The sequence below is a fragment of the Apteryx rowi genome, unplaced genomic scaffold (genome assembly GCF_003343035.1).
Source record: "Apteryx rowi isolate R43461 unplaced genomic scaffold, aptRow1 scaffold_3, whole genome shotgun sequence".
Taxonomy (NCBI): domain Eukaryota; kingdom Metazoa; phylum Chordata; class Aves; order Apterygiformes; family Apterygidae; genus Apteryx; species Apteryx rowi.
The window spans coordinates 4,655,118-4,677,893 of record NW_020449418.1 but is presented as its reverse complement, the minus strand read 5'-3'; the positions used below and the strand labels follow the sequence as shown (position 1 = coordinate 4,677,893).

At 42.2% G+C, this 22,776-nt stretch overlaps 1 protein-coding gene across 1 annotated transcript in view; it reads right to left on the bottom strand.

The window, feature by feature from the left end:
• Positions 1-7,557: 7,557 nt before the first annotated feature.
• The window catches only part of SORCS1 (sortilin related VPS10 domain containing receptor 1), a 315,565-nt gene continuing 300,346 nt past the window's right edge, over positions 7,558-22,776 (bottom strand). The window contains exons 28-32 of the mRNA XM_026069669.1: positions 16,088-16,187; positions 11,078-11,183; positions 10,742-10,902; positions 9,260-9,378; positions 7,558-7,911 (exon numbers count right to left, since the gene is read on the bottom strand). Coding sequence (XP_025925454.1) covers positions 7,855-7,911; positions 9,260-9,378; positions 10,742-10,902; positions 11,078-11,183; positions 16,088-16,187 — 543 coding nt within the window. The 3' untranslated portion in view covers positions 7,558-7,854. The remainder of the gene's footprint in view (positions 7,912-9,259; positions 9,379-10,741; positions 10,903-11,077; positions 11,184-16,087; positions 16,188-22,776) is intronic.

Below are 22,776 nucleotides of genomic sequence, written 5' to 3'. Positions count from 1 at the left end.
AGGGGAAAAGAATCATTGCTTTTAATTAATAAAAATATTTGTATTAACAGAAAAGCAAAATACATTGCTGGGGGAATCATAACTTGGTTCTTGCTAAGAGCTGCTACATGTGCTCCTCCTATATCATAACACCCACTGGGTACTTGAGGAGCTTCAGCAAACGCATGCTCTGTAAAAGAAAAGAATTATTTTTAAATCTTCTTGTAACTGCACAAAAGGGCTGAGGAAGAAAATGTACTTAAAAACTACTGTGAAAGAAGTAAGCTCTTCTGTATTACAGATAAACGCTCGGGTCAACTGTGGGCTAAATCTTGGGGTATTCTCATAAAATGAGAAGACGACTCACACAAGCAAGCAATGCTGTAAGTTGCTCTGAGTGGCTGAACACACTCGCTCAGATACCACACTTTCAGGTCAACATGGGATTAGGACATGGGAAAAAGTCCAATGATGAACTAGTGAGCCAATGTGGATGATCAGGTCAGTCTTTTTGACTTGGCTTGGTTGGCTGCAAAGCTTTCCTTTCAGCCAAATCAAAGCTTAGAAGGTCACAGTGGGTCCGACTGGTTTAGACATAGCTAAATGTGAAGGGCAAGTGAGATTAATATCTGAGCTGCTGTATTTTACTGCTTGAAGTGAGGAAAAAAGCCTTGGGATTCAGAAAGGCCTTACGCAGGTATTGCCTTGGTGCCACTCTTAGTGCCGTCCTGGTCACCACCCTGCCAACAGAAGGACCGTTGTTTTGCACAGAGGAAAATTGCCCAAATTCAGATTGAAGTCCATCATAACATACTCTGCAAAATTCATCACAGGCTCTGCTGTGTGTGTACATGATGAGTGCTAAGGCCAAAATGTCAAGCTCGCACTGGAAAACTTGTAAACAAAAGTGTCCTCATCCAAATGGCTGCCACGTCCCATCCTTCTCATAGGGAGAAAAGCTGGTGGCACGTGGAGGTTGTTCATTTGGCTTTTCTTGTGCAAACACATTAAGATACAGTCTGGAATTACATGACTTTATACTAATTTTCTTAATTTCTGTCTGCTCAGTGGAGAGGAATAACTCAGAGAACTCAGCTGCGAAACGAATACATCTCTCCAAAGCTTCTGTAAACAGAGATTAGAGATTTTCTTTTGGATACTTAGTCAAATGGGACAGCTTTCCACCAGAATAGTAAAAGCACCAGACTGACAGCACTTAACACAAAAAATTTCATCTGAAAGCACCAAAGTGCAACAAAAGGGGAAAATGGGGTCTTATACTGGGAAATATCCTGCAATATTAACAACTATATGTGTCACTAGGAGCTGTCCTGATACTTAAGGAAGTACTGGCTGTAAAACCATGTTTTGGACTGAACTGAGTTGTGTATCAATGCAAGGAAATTCAATCACTTCTTTTTGTATAAAGATTATACTTATTCAAAAAAAAAATCACAGTATTTAATGGTTACAGGGGGGTTGTCCTTTTCTCTTTTTAAAACTTACATGTAAATTAATTTTAATTCCTAAACTGATCAGTTAAAAAGTTGGTCATTTAAAAAATTTAGCACTTTGTTCCAGATGATATTATGCCCAGGCTGACTGTAGCAATAATTAAAAAATATCTGTAACATTTTACCCAGTAAAAATATGATGATAGCTACATTTGGTAGTTTGTTATTCCGCAGGGGTGGAGAGGAGGTTGGGGCTCCTGTTTCTTTTCCCAAAAGGATGCGCAGGTTTATATGCAATCAGGTAAAGATTAGCTTGCAGCATGGACTAGTTCCTACTGGGCACAAAGAACTTTCCCCCTCGAAAGGCTGCTCTCAACCTATTGCTCTCACTGGGGAAACGCTAATGGCAATAAGAGCCTCTATTAGCCTCTTTTGAGAGCCTCCCCAGCTTTTATGTTTCACCTCTGTAAAATGGCAATGCAACACAATATTGCTGCCTTCTACCCTCTCTCTTGTCCATTAAGGAGATGCTTTTCAAGGCCAAAACATCAGTGAGGAATCTAACTGCTTTCTGTGGCTTTGAAAATTTCCTCTCTAAACTGCAAATTATTTTGGATAAGAGTTGTCTTTTATCCGGTGACGGTTAAGAGTCTCAGGGCCTCTAGTCACTAATGGAACATAAATAATTAACTAAATGATATTACTGCAAACTTCATCTGCAGCAGAAAACTCTTCTACACAAGCTAACGTGGCTGTGGGGCAAAACCCACCCCACGAACGGCCTGCACTACAGTTGTGCTCAAGAACCCTTCTGGTGTGGAGACAAGATTTCAGCCCCTCAGTTCACGCTCCTCTAGAGTGACARACTGTGGATATTCTTGCCATGCAGTCAGGGTTAATAATCGAAAGGTTTCTCCCTTAGAGCACTCTGTAACACTACATACAAATGTGCCCCATGCATTATTAATCTTTCTGCAGCAACCAGCAAGTGACGAGACAGCTGTCAGTCCAATTTGCATTTCAGAGCTCTTCCCTCCAGCTGCCTCTCRGGGGCATGATGAAAAAATGACATGGTCCATGGGATGCAGTGGCCCACGCTTTGGGGCTGGTGAGCAATTATTTGCCAGGGTAGCTGCAGCCCCAGAAATACCACCATAATCAGCTTTGCCTAGGGAAAGCTGGAGGATGGTTTTGTCATGAAAGGTGAGGGTTTTTCCTCTCAGCTAGGTTGTACCAAAGGCAGGCGATGGTGACTCTGCTCCCACCAACTTTGATGCATTCCTTCTCTTGCCCTTCTGTCTCTCAGGGCTTCTCCATAAAAGATTATAAAAACTATAAAACTCTGGGATTGTAGCTTTCTCTCTGTCTCTGCAGTTAGGTGGCTACAACGACACCTCCCAGGTCAGACTCATGATTTTGGCTGGGAATCTTTCTATATAACCCTAATACAAAGGATAACATAAGCAATACCCCAGCTACCACTCATGGTAGTTCTGTCCACAATGGCTGGATCTGCTCTAGCCCCAGAGGAGCTGAAGAATCCTAACAAACATCTGGCCCCTGCCCTGCTTACACACAGCTGGACTATTACGGCCTGGTGGGAAGGTTATTATACGGACTCCGGCATGGCCCTACTCTCTAAGTACTTAGGGTCAGGATTAGAGGTCTGACTAGGATGTATTTTAATCCTGCTACATTCTGCTTACAAAAACTCATAAAATGCCTAGGGAAAGCAGAGCAGGAATTTGCACAACTTTCAAACTACTCTAACTTACCCCAGCAGCAAGCAGCCCTTTGGATAGAGACCATGGCGCTGCTACCTTGGCAGGCTGGTTGGTCTCCTACGAGTCTCTGAAGCTTCTAGGACTCAAGTTATTTTCCCTATATTGAGTTGGGCTGTTCAGATGTACCATCTCATTCAGAGCTCTCAAACACGGCACTGAGCTTTTTAATGTAGATTCATTTGTCAAAATGACTTAGGATTACAATGTGAGACTCATATTATCCATTTACAGTGTCACCTCTCGTGCTTATGTACATACAGCACCTAGCACTTGGGTGCCTGTAGGCTGTACCGCAATGCAAATAACAAGGAAGACATCTTGAAATTCTCACACTGAAAAAAGCACAATAATACAGGTTCCCACTAGGTCTTGTTTTCAGCACAGTGACTGGTAATAGATAACCATATTCCCCAGCAGGAAATAAGGAAAAAGAAAAAGCTGAAGTTGAAACTACAGATGAAACATATCTCTCAGGCTGATGGCTCGATACATGATAGCACTTTGATCTTATCAATCAGAAAACAATTTGATTCCAGCCTTTTCTTCTGGGCATTATGGCCAGAATCATACCAACATTTGAATCTAAACAGATCTATTCTAGCTCAAGTATTATTTATTCACATGTTTTATTATTCTGTTTCATGGAGAAATGCAAGGACAGCATCTCATTAATGGAAAGAACAGAAAGTTTTCTTTTTTAACACCATAAACACGGTAGCTCTGCAACTGGGGTAACATTCAAAACACTGAATGTACCTGGAGATATTAATGTGGCAAGGAAACACACCATGCATTCAATGAGAGATGACAGCACACAGATAAAATACTAATCCCTTGTTATCAGCTCTAGGTACCAGACTTAATGCAATTGTCAGAAATTCTCAGCAGAAGTTGACAGTACCAACAAAAGGTTCATTTAGGGTCACTGGAAATTCCTGCTTCATTTGCATAAGCATTTAAGCAAGTGCTTTGAGACTTTTGTTTTCCAGCAAAAGTTTAAGTAATTAGACTTAGCCACACAATAACAGCAAGCAAATGTTTGAGGCCTAGATGCTCAAAGGTATTTAGACACTAAAATCTATTGATTTTCAGGAACAAGAAGTATCCAGCATCTTGGCCTAAATGTCTTGCTAGATGGAGAAATACAAGTCTCTCTGAAGCCAATATATTTGTTTCATCCATATGTCTCTGCTCTGGGAGTTAAGATGATGGTGGAGAATCAACATCAAATTAGGAGAATACTTTATTTGAATATTTAATCACATTTTATCTCCCTGTTTATTCTGACAAAGGATAATGAATTTTTTTATTCCCTTAAGGTATGATAATATCCTCAGAGAAAATATAAGTATTTGGTATATTCTTTGCATTATTGCCTCAGTGTTCAGCCATGAGCAGTGCATCACTGCGCTATTACACAAACCAGAAAACAACAACTACCAATAACAATAAGTCGGCTTCAGGAAAAACACAAGCTGAAGAGAATGATTTGAAAACGCTTTAGATACTTGCCCAACCATACTTACTGTTTATGGCCAGAACAGATACCTTTCAATTCAGGTGGGTACTTAAAGCTGTAAGAGCAGATTACATCTATACACAAGTCTCTGAGAGTTACCTGCACTGTGGTCCATCACTGCACTGATGGTTCATCAAGCCGGAATGGAAGGTGAAGAAAGGCTAGAGTGTTCACTTTAAAACTTTAGGCTGGTAATAGTAATTACACTGGGATTCATCCAGGATAGGAAAGCTACACACTCCTCCAAAAAGGAACCACACCATTCCTGGACTTTACATGCAATTTCCTATTTATGTGCACACATAAATCCATATGGCAGAGGTACAAAAAAGGCTAGAGGACTAAACCAGGAGCCAGATTTACAAGAGGCAGGATGATCTGGTGGTTACATCCTGGCTTGAAAAGTAGAAGAGCTAGATTTGTTTTTTTCCCGGAGACATGTATCTGCTGTCACCTGGCAAACTGAATGAACCTTCCTATGCTTCATTTTCTTCACATGTAAAACCTGGTTAATCAGTAATGAGAATAATTTAAACTTTTCTTCATCAGTGTTGGCAAGAGGGTTTGAATTCCTCCTACTCAAAAAGCCATTTTTTTAAAGGAGCCTTTAATAGTGTGTGTGAGTGTGTGTGTGTACGCGGAAGAGTAACCGTGGGTAGGGAATGGTGCTGGACCTGCAAGGAGCTGCTCACGGCTCTCCCATCGGCCTGTTCGGAAACCGTAAAACCAGCATTTCACTTCTGCATCCATCAGTTTCCCCTTCTGCAAAATGGAGATAGCAGTACCATGCCTCTCTTACAAAGTGCTTTGGCTGAGGGCCGAGAACGCTACCTTCATATTGGCATCATCATTCCAAGCGTTGCATTTTTTCAGAAGCGCACTATCACCACCCTCTCCCACTCCCATACTACTGAATGTCCCCTTCTCTTTGAGGGTATTCTCTTCCTACTGTTTTAATGTTTTCAGTGATCCCAGCCAGGGACAGAGAGCTAAAATGAGCAACAAAAACACCGGGCCTTCATTTAGAGACATAATCTGTTTAATAAATATGACTGTAAAAGCAATAAACAATAGCAATTATACATTACACTACATTGTATTTAACGAAGGGGAAAAATAAGATGAAAAAGTACATCAAAAAAAGTAATTTTAAAATTAGAAATAGTTCCAACACTATAAGAAAACTTTTTGATTGACTTACTATAAAAATAAGTTGGCTAATGTTGGACTTCCGTGGGGAGTATTATACAGTTGCTGCCAAAACTTTCCCATCTTTCTTAAAGCTGTAGTTGCAAACACAATAGCAAAGCCATACAAATTGCTCTGTTTCTACCTGTCTTCAGAGAAACTACAGAAGGGGGCAGAGGACTGCTGTGTGATTGTCCGCTCACTACTACGGGCCTAAAGTTCTTGCACTTGGTATCACTTTTTTTTCTTTGCCACCAGTGAGGTTGGTTGGGCCTCMTGCCCAATTTATGAGGGAGAAATTCAAACCTATCCCTTCCCCCTTGGGATTCCAGGCCATGCCAACAACGCCGCCACCTCCTGCCTTTGACTCAGGTTACCATGTGCAATGCCTTTCGCACAAAGCACATGTGCATCAAGAATCAGCATGCCTTCCTAAGCGCGCTACACTGATTAGGAACCAGCCTCTATTTGCCTTTGCTCAATGTAGTTAAGTAAATGTCTTTCGGTTACTGTCTTTACCTCTTTGCACGTCAGACCCAAATCCTGGAGCTGGGTTTACCTGAGTTGGGTTGGAAATCAACAACTGYGAAACACCAGGGGTTCAGATTCAGCAAATATCCAGAGTTCTGGGAGGACTTGTACAACGTGCGCTAAGCCTGCTTCCTGCYGCTTCCTTGCATAGTCTATGTGCATGTGTCCTGCAGTCACAGTTCCAGCTGCAGCRTAAGACACAACGGTATGTTACTGACCAGAAACCAAATCTCGTACAGGAGCTGTCCTGCGGTGCTGGGGCTCAGCATGCATGCGAACAATCTCAGCCCAAGTCCTGCTTCATTCTCCCCTCCTCTGCCCAGAACAGCAGTGGTTCGCACATCTGTGACCAAGTGGGATTTGCCAAGAAGGCCATGAGAAACCACATATAAACTTTTCCTTGCTCCCTATTCTATGGACTAGATGTCTTCCAAAAAATGACAGGCCTTAGGGTGACTCCCAAAAGGTAGAGATCTCCTGCGATTTTCCCAGACAAATCCAAACATCAGCACTAAAAGCCGCTGAGGGCATTATTAGGGCCTTCTCTTAGTCAAACTTTAAGGTGTAAGGCTGGTACAAAGTACAGTGTAAGTTCATGCTGGCAATAACCTCCTCAAAGTGCAGTGTAGACAGACCTCCCTGCCTGTAATGTATGCTAGTTTTGCTCGGTCCATGGTCAGGAGGCAGAAGGAGTTATCTCTGAGCAGTGCTATCAGAGGGTGGGTACCTTGGTGTGAGTAGGCTAAGAAGCTGCTTAAGAAAGAGCCTGGCTTTGCGGCTGGGATCGCCCRCGCGCCCGCTCGGCTTCCGCACAGCCGTGGGGCGCAGGCAGCAGCTGCAGCTAGAGGAAGGAAGGGCAGAGTCCAAACAAAGACATAAACCAAACTGACCCGAGAATATTTTCAGTGCCTTTAAACTCCAGTGTGATTCCTTGTGAAAGTCTGCTGGGGTGGCTAGCCCTCCCGCAGCCCAAAGTGCTAAAAGAGCCGTTAAATCTAAAGCCAAGAACCCTTGATGCCCCCTCCCGCCTCCCCCGACCCTTCTCCCCCCCCCATCCCAGCCCACCCCTCTCTGTAAAGAAGAGACCCCCATGCATATTCTTGGCCTATATCAATTATGAATTTCCTACAAATTAGAGACAGATAAGAAAAAAGAGAGAAGTGGAGGGGTGAGGGGAAGAGCCACAGGGGTGAAGAGTGGTGTTGTTCCCCCCCTCCCAACCCCCACTAAAACTGAACACCTGTACAATGCAGTTCCACTATGGTCTCAGTATAATGTCCACATGCACAGGCTTAAAGCTAAAAACCCTTTGTCATCTGAAGAATTAAAAAGTCCGAATGCAGTGAGCTCTCCTCTTTTTTTAGATATACATATATACCGGTGTCCTCAGTTCAACCATTTACATAGGTAGGGATTTCTTTTGTGCTCTGGGGCTCAGCAGCTGTGGAAATACTTCCTGTGGCAAAGAAAGAACAAAATAAGAGAGTCAGTAAATAGCAAATGTGTTTAGGCAAGGAAGGAGACGTTTGAAGGTATCACCTCGCTGGCCTTTGGGATTCAACTGTTCCAGACTGACATGTTCTTCCCAGAAATGTTTTCTTGTCATTCAAAACACTGAAGGTGATGTCCTGTTCTTTTGCTAATGAAGATGATTCACCCGTGTTGAAGAGCACGGGGAGAGGCCAGAGCAGAGGGGTGGAGGGAAGGAGGGGCTGAGCTCCTCAGAGGAAATGTGCAACTCATTTGCAGTGATAAGGTGTTGGAGATTTCACAAATCACCTTAAGCTTTGCCTTTGCAAAAGAAGAGCCTGAACTGCTCRCATCCAGAAAACAGAAACTGTGTTTTGTGGTGCCAGGGTTTGGAGAGAAAACAAAATCATCCAGCAACCTTCATTTAGATTCCAAGGGTCCCTGAATGTTAGTCAAAGGGGGTGAAAAAAACTGGCTTTTGAACAAGCATACAAAAGAGAAACACCCAATTACAGTCTTGCTTTGTTTTTCCACAGGAAAGAAAATTCATTAAAAAAGAGATTGCTGATTTCCAGAAACAGATGAGGTGACTGTATAGGAGTTTGAAGAGCCTTAGCATTTTCTGATCTGTTCATACCTAGGCTCAGACCTTTTCATTTTGTCAATGAGCTCTGATTCAGTTTCCTTGTTTGTCTTACTGCCAGGATGGGAAAACACTCTTAGGGAGTTTTTTGGACTGATTCCTCATGATAGTGAATTGAGTCTATCTATATTACACATTCACCTTTTGTGCTTGCTGGTGCAGTTACAGAGGTAAACTAAGGAGATATAAAAAAATCAATTTCTGGTTCAATACAGTGTGCTGCTGGACAGGGTACAGCTGACAAACCCACAAAATGCTAGCTACTGTATAAAGTCAGAACAGCTATAGCTGCACAAATAAAATTCATACAGTTCAGGCTCCCCACAAAAACAGGCTTTTTACATCTCTGATCCTAAGGGTTTCAAGGGGTCAAACTAGTTCTCAGCATTAGTGAGAGATGTTTTGAAGTTACCTTGAGTGGGGCTAGCAGGTGACTGACTGCTGTCGCCTCAGTCTACGTGACCGGTTACAATGCATGTTTCCCTACCCTTTCCACCTCCTCTTGGACAACGTGAACCATGGTCATTCCATTCCTTGGGAAGCTCAAAGCCCATCTAACTCTGGGAAAGTGYTTTTTTGTTTTTATGGCCTGAAATTGGGTGTTTCTCTCTTAGCATCTTACATCAATTTTGCCTTGGAGGCTTCTAGGGGAAAAAAAAAAAAAAAAGAATTGTTAAAGTTTAGGACCCACCGCTCCGGGTCTTTGCTTGAAACCTCTTGGTGATCCACAAGCCTTTTGGAAGTCCTCTGTCCAGACTACCTTGGTTGCATTTCCTTTCCTTGGGTTCTGGACTGTGGCCTGGGGTTGCTCTGTATGGGGAACACCACATGGGAAGGTTGGTCCCCTCACTCCATCCTGTGCACTGCTAAGCAGGGTTGTCCAGGTGTGCTGATGAATAGCTGCTAAAAACCTTTTAATAGCTACCTGATCTCTCCTTGGTGAACAGGTGAGGAGAGAGCAGCACTGATGGCAGTGGGGAGATGACTTCCAACTTAGACATCAGTTTCATCAAGAGACTTTCTTCTTTTTTCTCCTCCCAGGTTGTTTTGCAGGCCCCAATCTTAGCACATCACATTCCCTCTTTTAATCATCCTTCCCCTTGTTCCCTCTCTGCAGTAGCTACTAMACAAAGCCTGCTTTAGCAAACACTCTCTTACAATTTAGGGACATCCTCAGATGGGATGTGAAGGCATGGTTAAGCTGATGAAGCTGTGCAGCTAAGACATCTGTGCAGTTAAGACTATGCCTTGTTTCTGTCTGAGCCAAAACAGCTATAAACTTTAGTTCCTCTAAAATAGGTCTGTGTCCTTACTTGCAGGAGGCAGATGCTGCTCCTCTGGTCTGGGCCTGCAGAACTGTCACCTCAGAAGTGAAGCTGAGCAATGCCCGAGCAAAGCCAGAGCAACACTGGCTTTACTAGAACATGTTCCCAGACTGAAACGTCCCTGTTCCACCTCAACAGCCCTGGTGTTACTGTAGTCAGGATAACAACAATCATACAAGCATGAGCAAAAGTACAGTGGATCCAGGATGCTTGCTCCAAGCCTGTTCACTTTAAGTCCTGCTAAAGCCTGCCTTAGGCCTGTGGAAGAAATCAGCCTGAGGGCAAACCCAGCTGTCTGGTGCAGAGATCCCCAGTTCTGCTTTACTTCCCTGAGAATCAGTCAGGCTAGCATTGCTGTTGGCAGCAAGATCTGGCAGAGCACAAAGGCCATAGCAGTGAAAACATCAAAGAATATTCTGCTTTTAGACTTTAGACTTACCGAATCACCTGCTCACCTCCATGTTCCAGGTGAGTGTGGCTGAAGGGTCTCCTGGACAGGACTCAGGTGTGGGGTTTAACCACAAAATTACATCAGCCCCAGCAAAATAAATTAAGTCGSCTGATAGCACAAGTTAAGTGAAGCAGGAGTAGAGCATTTTTGAGAAGGGGAGGGGATCTACACAGAGCAACTAGGAGAGGGGAAAAGACTAAAGTTGTTTCTCCCCGTCATCACATAGCAGTGAGGGTGAGGGAAGAGTTAGCAAGGTTTCCTGTAGCAAAACTAACACTGCAGCAGAAGAGGATGGGGAGGAGTGCGCAGGGAGATGGGGAAGAAGGGAGGCTTAGAAAAGGGTTAGCCAATTATAAGTCAGAGGCTGACCAGCTGCAGGATGCTGCAAGTTATTTACCTATGGGCTGGATATCCAACTTCTCATCTACTAGTTGCTCAGGGCTCATCAGCTCACTTTGAGGGACATTAGGTATGYTTTCCCTCTGACTGACTGGACTGACCATCTCTTGATCTTTTTCATTCTGCATCTGTGCATATATATTAAGGCCAGGAATCTTCCTAAAACATTAACAGAAACCATCATTGTGGGGTGCTCTGGCAGATGACGTAGCATTAGCCTTTTACAAACCAAGAAACAAATCACCAAGAAAAAGAAAACCCAACAACACAAAACCCAAACACTTCAGTGAAAGATGAAAATGAGGAGAAGGAAATGGCGCAGGGAGGGTCATACCTTTTGAACTTGTAAATTACAAACACGGCTAGTCCCACAAAAACCACGGAGAGGAGCATCAGCATAGCTGAACCACTGTGACTGGGAGTGAGGTCCACCAAGGGAGCTGSAAGAGATGGGGAGAACGTTAGAGCCACCTCCCAGCCTGGAGTAAAAGGTACTCTCTCCAAAAACAGCACATTTTCCCCTACAGCATTTGTAACAGACCTGTCAACTCATCTCCCGGACTCCTCTCCTGACCTAATCCAAGTGGGGAAAAGCTTGGATTGCTATCACTTGTGATGCTCAACCTGGCACTTGATGTGAAAACCTATAGCTTTCTGCTTAGAGGTCTGGCCAGTTATTAGAGGAATGCCTCAAACATACTCTCTCGTGTTGCAGACAGCTACCTAAAGTAGTTGCAAATGAGGTCACTTGGGTACCAAAACTGGACTTTCTGGAGGATCCTGGAGCTACCTACGGGATAATTTCTCACATTGACTTCCTATTTTGCTTAGAGTTAGTCTGGGTAGCTCCCAGTGCATAGTGAATAGCGAGCAACTGGCTAGTGAATTTTACTGAAGATCGTCACCAAACACACTGTCCTCCGCTCAGTCCTCTTCCTTCCTAACAGAAGCCCAGTTCCCATCTCAGACACTGTCTCAGCATCCATGCCTTACCAAGACAAGCTCTTGATTTTCAGTTTTTTGGTTTCTTCTTCCTTTCCTTTCTCACTCTTTTGAATATAACCTACCTCTTTCTCTCCCCTGTTGCCCTGTCCTCTCTCCCACATGTTTTCCATGGAAGGAAGTGCACAGGTTCAAGAAAAAAAAAAAAAGGCAGACTAATCAAACGAGTCTCTCTGTGCCTCTCACAGAGTTTTGTGCAGCTCCTTTTCATAGCTCCTTGCAAAATAAGGCCACACAAAACATCTGGAGGTGACAGTGTTCCCAGAAATACAAAGTAAATTATATTAAAGAGTCTCCATCACTCACATGCACACACGCACACAGAAAGATATCCAGCATCCACAGAGGGACACGCACAGATCCAACAATCTCAGTTGTCCATGCAGACACACAATCATGCAGACACTAACAAAAGATACTGTAGACAGACATGCAGCTGTAGGTGTGCCATTACACAGGGCTAATGGACACAGCAGATACATCCTCCCTGGCTGTCTTTACCTGGCGATACCCACAGAACAAAACATAGGCAGTGACTTCCCCTGCAAGACAGTGTAAGTTAAACTGAACCCACTGCCGCACATGCCTCCTCTCTCTCTTGCCCTTGTACACGCGCACCGAACAAACCTTTCTAAAACAGAGCCAGCAAACACAAAAAACATGCACGCACAAGCACACACTTACTCATGCACTCATGGACATACCACATGCGCACACACACGCTTTCTCTCGGCAGTCCCACCAAGCCTGATAAAGTCTAAGTTTGCAAAGAGAAGTGAAGAAAACTCCTCCTACCCACATCAAGCAGGCTACCCTCAGGAAGCTAAGGAACGGCGGTGAAATGATCCATTATTAGGAATTCCTCATGTGTCTCTGCTCTGTGTCCTTTGCACCCATTTTTTGTGGGTGTTTGCAGTTGTGTGTGATGACAAAGTGGCTCTCTGACTGTTCCAGGCTCAGCTTCACTCAATGTTCTTGTTATAATGCTGTGCTGAGAGTCTGGTAATAAACAGCTATTTAATTATTTTGTGAGGAATATTGGCATATTTTACTAAGCCACAGAGTTGGGGTTATTGTTTGTTGGGTTGGGGACATTGTTTTTTTTTTTTTTTTTTTCCTGAGAAGAGGAAATGAACATAATGAATGGATTGCAATCTGTTGTCCAGATTTGCCATTATTTAAATTTTTTTTTTTCTTTCTCCAGTGCGGCCAGAACAAAAAAGACAGAGGTGTGAAATGTGCTGAGTCCACTGCTTGTCATTCTTCCTGCGCTCCAAGGAATGCACGTGTTCATGTACAACACACACACACACGCAAACTGGCTCATTTTTGCAGTTCTGCCTGATATCCACACCAAGTCAGCTTAGAGAACTGCACTTCTGTTCCCTGCAGCTCCCTCACTGCAGAAATTTCCACTGTGCATGACCAGGCACATACCCAGGGAGGAATATATGTGTGCACTGAGGCATGGGAACATACTCATACCCACATAGGCATATGTATATGTACACGTGCCCATACACAAACTCATACATGCTGAGCTGTGTGCTTCAGCCAACTACAGCCCTGAGCTGCCAGGAGGCCAACACGGAGCTGAAGTGAAGAGACTGAGAGTAGAAGGGATACCACGGACTGGAGCAGCACCACTGCTGAATCATCTGTTTTCTAGGGACTGCTTCTGGTGCTAGCTTGTGTGTACCAGTTCCAGGTTTCCCTGCTTCTTTTAATTTAATTTAAGAGACTGGATTTCAAAAGGAGAATCTTTTTTCTTCCTTGACAACCCAAACAACAGTTTTCAGCAGCAAAGTAAATCGCTCTTTTGGCATTTAGTCAAATTCTAAACTATTCCCAAGTTTTGATGTCATGAAATAGGGCTTTTCGTTCATATAGGGAACTGAGTCACATCCTCTGCAGCTTGATAAGGAACAATATTCCCTCAAAAACTTCACAATAGCTGCTGTCTAGACTTTTTTAATATCTAGTTTGGCAGTCCAGGGTCATTTTGCATTCTTATTCAATCATATTTCTGCATGAGACAAAATCCTGCAGTGTTCCTATAGACACTGTGAAGCTGGTTATAGTAATCACTCACATCTCTCCAGCAGCTTAGAAGAGAAGAACAGTGTCTACCTTGCAGGACAAATGACTGTTTGCATCTACCACAGACAGAAAGTAGTCATTCCTGGTGTGTAAGTAAATACAAATAAAAACATGTATTTTCAATAGGCACAAAGATGGTATCTTTGCACAGTGTGCCTGAGCTGGGCACCCTCTGCTTCGGCCTGAGCTAGCAAGAAACAGGCCAGTACGTGCCCGGAGGCCATACAGTCATTTAGCATGGCAGCATGCCACACTAACAGACCCTGGCTTTCAGCTCACACAGTGCAGCAAACAAGGTTTAGTCGCCCAGGAAAAATGCTACAGTACCTCTGCTAAATATCTGGTTTGGGGACTGGAGCTAACTGGCTTTTATCCAGCTCAGAGCATGGGCAGAGCGGCTGGGGACTCTCGGCACTCCTTCAGGTGGACATGCCCAGAGTTCCTCTCTGAGAAGCTGCAGAGGTTACTGCCCTGCACGTGGCGCAAAGCTTGGATCCAAATTCATCCTGCATTAAAGGCAGGGCTGGAGATGTGGTTTTAACTGTCATCTCTTTCCACTGCATGAAATCAGGAATGTCCCTTCAAGTAGCAAGAGATAAAGATGAACCTTTCCCAGTTATATCTAATGAGGTTCTTCCTAGCTATAATTCATGAGAAAAAGCCTACAAAATCTTCAGGGCCAGAGAAATCAGTTCCAAATATTCCTTCAGGATTTSATCTTTACTTTAATAGACTGACCAAAAGGCAAAACAGCCATGATCATAGCCAGAATAAATGCACAGAAACAAATTTCAAAAGCAATGAGCAATTTCAGGTAACTCCACATTTGAAGCTCAAATTAAGATGCTATCAAATAGCCTACTTCTCCGAGATGACCACCAAGCATTTTCTGAAAATCAGATTCCTTCAGCATACAGAATAATGGGTCATTGTTGAAAATTCAAGCCAAAGATTGCTTCATTTATAACGTTTATGTAAAATATATATGAATTCAAATCTTAAATGCAAAGTCATGCAATTCTTCTGAAACATCTGCCTATCAGTAATTTTTACAGTCTACAAAAGAAAAACAGTAAGGCATACTTAAATTCATTGCCCAAACTTTTTTTTTTCTTTAGAGATTAATCAGCTATGCTGTATCTCTGCTTTTATATGCTTTTGGTTCTAACATATCTAAAAGCAAGCATATGATCATCTGTTCCACAGCTAATGGAAAGCAGAAACATGYAGCAATATTCCCAGGATAGATATGAGCAAGTTCTGCTTAGGGAACATGAAATACTGCAAACACCAAGGCTTTCTTTTAGGCTTATTTAAATGCAGTTGCACTCCATGCTTTCATAGCAGTCTCTTTTTCCTTCTCTTTATAGACAGGTCAGCATGTGGCCTGACACCAATACGAACATACCTGCTCATACTACAAAAAGCTTTTTTCAGTGCAGTTCACTGGTACAGYGAACTGAGCCAGTTTTGTGTGTTAGCAAAAGAAGGTGACACCAGCTGATCAGGTTTATTAGCAACTGCTGGATAAAAGGAATTCCTAAGAATCCTGAGCACGGATATGGCTGTTCCTTCTCCTGTAACAGTTAAACAGGGCCTGTGCTGTGAAATGAAGGTTTAACAATACAGAAYATGCACAAAGGCATGTAATTAAATGTCAGGACATTGGAGACGGTTCATTCTGAGACAGGTTTAGTTAAAGCCCAAACAGCCTAATCTCACGTGAGTGCACAAAACTGCGTGCATGTGTGTTTGTATGTGCGTGTCTTTCAGACTGCGAAACAACTTCTGAATTATGCTTAGTTCCTCTGAATTTTCAGTGACCCCAGAATGTAAGAAAGTGTCCAGCTCTAGCTAGTAACCTTTGCACTGTAYGATCCAGGCTGAATAGGCCATGGTGCTGCTTAGCTGTTGAATATTTCRGAGACAGACAAGAAGCACACACTTCCACTGCCAGTTATGTTACATTTCCAGCAAGAACAGCAAACTCTTGCATATCAAGCAAACAAAAGGACTAAATGTAAATGCCTCTATACCTTTTTGGCATGACAAAGAAAAGTGAGGTGGAGTGGGCACCTACACAGAGGCGTAGGTCCGTACACAGAGTTGCTATTGTGTCATAGAAACAAGAAGTGCTTAAAGTACAGCTGCTAGCTAATGGCACGCTACAACCATCAAGGTCTATGCTGCTGACTGCGCTAGAGATGAACAGAGAGGATGTATACATGAAGTGGATACTGACCTGCTGTTAAATGAGCAGCATGGACAAGGATTCGAACCCCTGGCTTCAACTCAAAATGGACAAAATTTTGGTTCAGTTTCTGGATCAGTATTTCTGAAATCTAGAAAAAAGGAGAAAATAAAAAATGCATTTGTTTCTTTACCACTGCTTTAAACTGCCAAAAGGTGGGTACGAAGTGGAGCTGYCCACAAAGCAGATTCTGCAGAGCACAAGACTTTCAGAGTACAAATTCCTATCACCTTATAAAAAGGGGGGCTGTGCAGCTGAACACATCTGCCAGTACTATATCCAGAGTGCTTTGTGTATGGTTAGAAATGATTTATATCAACAAGGTGCATCTGTTGCACCACTCCAGGAGCAGCCCAGTAACGTTAGGGGATGAAGCCCCAAAGAAACATGACTAGAGCATGTAAGTGCCTGCAGGATCAGCCAGTAATAGCACATGAGTGAACTGCATTTACTACTCAAGCAAAKAGAAGTATTTCAATCATTAACAGTCATCTGTTCAAAATAAATAACCTCCTGTCCATTGAACGGCCAATTCTATGATTTTAGAGCATGTTCACATCACRTGATATGCCTGGACCAGAATGTAGGGTTTAAATCCTTACCCCAGCTTACACTGAAATTTCAAGTCCTAAAACCAAGCTTCATTTAATCCAACCCTAAGTTTCAAGCCAGCTGCTCCCTAATCCTTAAGCACACATCTAAAACAGGTCAAGTCTGAAAGCATCTCTGCTGTTGACCAACTACAGAGTRCATTTGGATTAAAGTGCATGTTGCATCTATTTTCATGCGCTCATGTTCTTTCTCTCATGGGAGGGACAGCCCACAGAGCTTTTAGACCTACRGGTTATCCTGGCAAAACTCTGATGACAGCAATAAAGCTTGAGCAGAAATGAGGCAGGCTATTCCTCCTTAAATAACCCAAGAGAAAAGATGGGCATTTCTTGAGATAAGACCACATAAAATCTGTATTTGTATAGTAACGACRTCAGGCTTTGGTGCAATCTGTTGGTAAACACTCCTTTCTTGAGACAGTTTGTCATATGCACAGAGGGGTATGATATGCACACATATCCACACCGCTCTTAAGTGTACCCAAAAAGTTCCAGGCATGTTGCCATTAAAAGCAAGAATCCAAAAGTATAYCAAGAAGGAAAGCTTGTAGACAAGCTATTGACAGTTTGTTGTGTGTCTTTTGTATGTTCATTCTCTAGATGTTTCATCTATTTTTTCTCTTCTTACAGTAGTGAATAATTTTCCACTTCAACATACCCACTGCTTTGAGTGTTAGGTTATTAGGGAGAGGTGGTTGGAAAAGTGAAAAGAAAAAAAAAAAAAAAAGAAAAAACCTCCACAGCCCTTAATATGCAATTGCTGAAAACGTGTTTTTACAGCCATATCAAGCTCAAGATGAACCATATACTGGTGCTCACCACTTAATTTAATTTGGTTTAAATAAATCCTTATTCCTTCTTGAAGATTAATGAAAAAATGTCAGAAAAAAGAACATTCCAATAATTTTTACACCATCTTTTTCATGTTCTTCATTTTTGTCTGCTTGAGTTATTTCAGTAAATGCTACCCAAATATGATTAGATGTTCCTTGGCTATCATTCATCACAGTATGAGATTTATCTGCCTCTTTTATTTTTTTAACATTCTTAATGGTTCTTTCAATACTCTTGGCTTGTACACTTCATTTTTGGCTTCTGATCACTTGAATAGGTGCCTTTGGTCCAATATCAATTTGGCAATAACTCTTACAGGCATTTTATTTATATTTTTAATATATCTCTTTTAAGTTTACATTTTTTTCCATGGGTGCCAGAATGAGCTGTAAATATATTTCTTCCAAGAGCAAGAATAAATACCACCTGCTTACAAAGATCCATCTGCTGAGCTCAGAGCAGCAGGGATGGTGACACAAAGCTGTGCAATACATGAAGAAAGCATCGGAAGCAAATTATATCCCTCCAAGAACTTCAGCATATTAATAACTAAGACTGACTATTACAAAGAGTGCCTCATCACTAAAATTGGAGCAACAGATGCTGATGGATATGCTGCAAACCAGATACACTAATGGCTTATAGAAGTAAAGGGAGAGACATCATCCAGGCCATTGCCTGTCCCAAATACGATCCAACAACTCTCCTCCATAGTCCTGTAGGAATTAACTTCATGCTTTGTACTCTGAGATTCGGATGCTGCTGGGGCAGCCAAGCCTATGAAAAGAAAAAATCAACCACAGGACAGTAAACTGAAGAAAAGAGCCAACTAATTGTATCRTCCTCTTCAACACATTGCGATGGCTGCACACAACAGTCAAGGAAAGGGCAGAGGCAGAAACCATACGTGATACCCTCTGTACACAGGCTGGCTTAATATGTGACATGTAACTGAGAATGCAGCTAGTGAATGTAGACTCTAGTATCTCAGAATGGTTTTGTCAAAGATTTGGGCAAGAAACGGGAGGAGAACCTAGAGAAAGTCAGCATGAGATGTTGTTTGGCAACAGTRCCATTAAGAAACACTGAGGTCTCCCCTGGCCTGCCGGTGGGCTCCTGCTCTGCAGAGCGAAGAGCACAGAACCGCAGCACGGGCAGGGATGTTACAGCCGCGAGGTGCCGGGGCAGCCTCCCAGCAGACATGCTGAGAGTGTCAGAGAAAGTTCAACCAATATCCTTGGCTGGCAAGCTGACGGCCCCAGTGATAACAACTGCTCCAAAGCTAATTCTGATATCAGCTGAGACCAAACAAACACGACTCACTAAATCCGATCCTTTTTAAGTTTGAAATATTTACTGGCTTTGGTTTTCAACTTCTTTCTCTCTCCTGACATGGTGTAATTGGAGTAGTGGCCTGAGCTTTATGTACAGCTTCCAAAGGCGGGGGAATTAGTGTACCTTACTGCGAAATGGGGATATGGATCCTGGTCCCCACTACGCATTGATTTCAGGTTCACTGAAGAACATGCTATATAAGGCTTAAACATTAATCATTATTATGGTGTTCATACAGTCTTCCTCTCTTCATCACGTATTTGCTAATCCATTTCAGAATAAGTAATATAGTACTTACACTAGGTTTACAATCAGTTTCTGGGTCCTACCAGACTCTTCAAACTAAACAATACACAAGCCATGGAGGATTTGAGTCCTAGATAGGCAAAGACTTGGTTTGGGACCATAACTTACTAGCATCAGAATAATTTAGTAAGGGAGCTTGGGAAGTCATCTGGTCCATCCCCTCCACTCAAATCAGGGCCAACTTTGAAGTTAGAACAAGTTTAGAAAGAGGGAGAAAATGCAGTGATAGCTGGTACAGGTTTGTTAGATCACACTCATTTAGTACGGCAGAAGTAAGGTGAAAGGGGTTAGTAGAATGGGAAGAGGTAGTAAAAGAGCAGGGAAAATGAAGAAAGGCAGAGAGAAGCAGTCACAGCTGACGTTTACTACTACTGTATTGCATTATTACCTGGTCGTGAATGAGGAGCTCATTGTGCTACATGCTGTGAAAATGCAGCTCAGAAAAAATGGTTCCTGCCTGAAACCATCAGTATTTCATCAGAAGCCTGAAATAGCAGTCTCTGTTCCAGGACTATACGCAAAGAATCAAAGCAGGCAGCAGTTGTTCATGCCGCTCAGAGTACACAGTGTATTTCCTTGGTCCGCAGCTTTTTGAATGGGGCTTTCTAGAATCTGAACAAGTCTAAAATTTAATAACACAGCCTGAGGTCTTCAAGAACGCCAGAAGTTCTTATGAGAGTCAGACATCTGCCTTCCCTAGGCAGCTCTGAAAATTCCTGACATCCATTTCTGAGGGAAGAACAGATGCATTCAGAGATGTTTTAAAAATGTTTGTTTGCTTGGTACAATATTTTCTTATCCCTTTGCATGTAAAGTCAGGTTCTCTTAGGAACAGAAATATACACAGCGTAGAAAGAGGGAGAAATAACATACATTTCTGTACTTCTAAAAAGGATCTGAAATATAAGCCATATACAATGGTTTATAAACCTTCAGTATCTGAGGTTAAGCAGGAAGTTACAAACAGTTAAGTGCCAAGCTCACATTGGGACTGGATACCCCTCTCCAGGGCAAGTTGGCCCTGATAATATTTATCTGAGCCTCCTCCAACGGTCCCAACAGGATCTGTGAACTACAGAGCACTCAGGACAATCACCCTGAGACTGGAAAAGTGGATTTTCAGCCTTTCTTATTCTATCAAGTCTACTTCTAGCCCTGAGAATCACAAGTCTACAGACTTTAGCTTARGAGTGGTTCCGACTCTTGTATGATTTATTTACAACCTTAACAAAAATGTCTTCAAAGCAAATCTACATATACAGGCTGATCTGACTGCCACTGAGGGTAAGGAAAAGGTCTCGGTGGGAAAAAATCTGAGTTGTGTGCCTTCCTTTCTGCCTGTACTCAAAATGGTACCATGGATGCGTTTTTTTCTAAAAAGCAGAGGAGGAAACATCAAAGTACTTTTGCCTATTTCATAAATATCTGCATAACTCTAATTGAACAGCTGGRCCTTCAGCTGGGGAACAGGTAGGCCTCAGAAGTGTCCATGTTCATCTCACACTCTTAGAGATGCAACTAACTAAACTGAAGATGAAACTTCTTAGAATAGCAGCCTCCTAATTTATAGTCTTGAAGAGTCTCCCYTCTGAAAATAATTAGCTTTCAGAATTAGTTTTGGTCCTTAACTGAGCCTCATTGACTTTATCTGCTTCATTTGCAGAATTAAGCATGATGTGAAAAAATAATTCAGTAATAGAAACCATTCTTCATGTATCATTTTTTCATCAAAGGACACATAATGAATAATAATAACAGACAATTTGYGAGGGGGGAAGAAAAGATTCCAATTTAAAACCAGAACAAAACAAAAATTAATTTGGCTTCTCTTAGCATTTTGTCAGAATTAAGACTGTGAAAGAACCTTGTGCACTAAGAAACAGAATTATCACCCAGAAGGGCATTTTCCCATACCTTTATTGAATTTTGAAACCTCTGGTGTAAATTGGTTTAGACTAATTGAATGTGATTCTACTACGCCTGCATGTACTAGCTAAGAATCTAGATCATTTTATAGATACTGTGTAGGGATCTCAACTAATGAGTGCTATACTTCTATTCAACTCATTGGGTAAATCAATAAACAACTAAGGAAAGAATTATGCACATTGATTGGTAGGAAGCAACTTGAACCAGTATTGCAAAAGTGAATCAGGAGTTGGGGCAACTGCGGATTACTTTAAACTGTGCCACTTGCTCTACATAACCTTGGTTACTTCACATGAGGCCTCTAAACCTCACTTGACTTAGCATTGAAAAGAGCATTATCACCCTCTACTGACTTATAGGGTCCATCAGGAATTTCTTGAGATTCTTTAATGAAAGATGCTACTTAAATTCAAGCTGCCACAGATATCCAGAGATATCTGGGAGAAAGCATGCTCTTGTTGCTAAATATTTTGGTGATGGGCATATCTGAAATACATCAGAGGAAAAAAGACAAAAGAAAGTAAATGTGCTAAAAACACTATAACTTAAGAGGGGAGGTGAGAAACAGATGTAAATAATGATAGAAAATGCAAATAAAACTAGATCTGCATTAAGGAAAGAAGCCTAAGACATATACACAGGATGGGCTGAACTAGATTCCTGAATGCCTGCCTCCACAGTGCTAAACTGGCCAGAGGYATTTCATCTCCCTAGTTCATCACTGACCATTTTACATTGTCATCCATGTTATTTCCCATCTCTTTGGCCAGATGCAGGTACTGGCCACAGCTACAACATGTTGATCACAGTTGGCTACGAACCAATTGGTGTTGCCATTTGCCAAGGACTCCATCGTGCTTGCTACATTGCCGATAATTCTTTCAAAGGAAAAGATTAATGGCCTCAAATATAATTAGCTATTTGCTATTGCAGCTTTCCTGCATTCTTCTTTTACACAGTTACTTTGAATAGGCCAGATAAAAGAATGCCAGTGGAGAACTTGAGAGAGACACATGAAAACACTGAAACTTTTACTTGATATGAAAACATCTTTTTAGAGTCATCCTATATCCTCTGCTTACATCTCACTTGACTTAACATATGTTTGACCAAAAAAAAAATCCCTCCCGTAGCAAACAATGTGGAGAGATGCAAATTTGTGAAACTCATAAATAAAAAGATAACCCTTCAGGATCCTCCTTCACACACTGAAAAGAACTGAGTGATTGTATCTGTGTGTTTGTTTCACTGCCCTCTGCTGAATGTGAACTAGAACAGCTTTCCACTGTGCATTCAGAATGAATTGGATTAGTGCTAAAAATTACTCAAAAATTACTTGAAATGCCACTAATTAGAGGTTTGCCTTTCACTGAAAAGAAAAATTTCAGTGATTTTGAAGCTGGCAGATCGGAATTCTATAACCATCGCATCCATCAAGCCTCTCCATAAGGATGGTGTAACAACAGYATGCCATCCCAAGTGGCCAGTGGCAATTTTGGGAGGCTGTTTTTGCAAGATTGGGGCTATTTCAGTGATGGTGCAGTGACAACATGTAAATCAAGCAGCAGCATTTTACAACTGCCAATTATTTCTACATTTTAAGCAGGTTGGTAGTCTGTCCTAAGCTGCTGTGAAATGAAGCAGTGGAACCAAGTGACAAAAAAA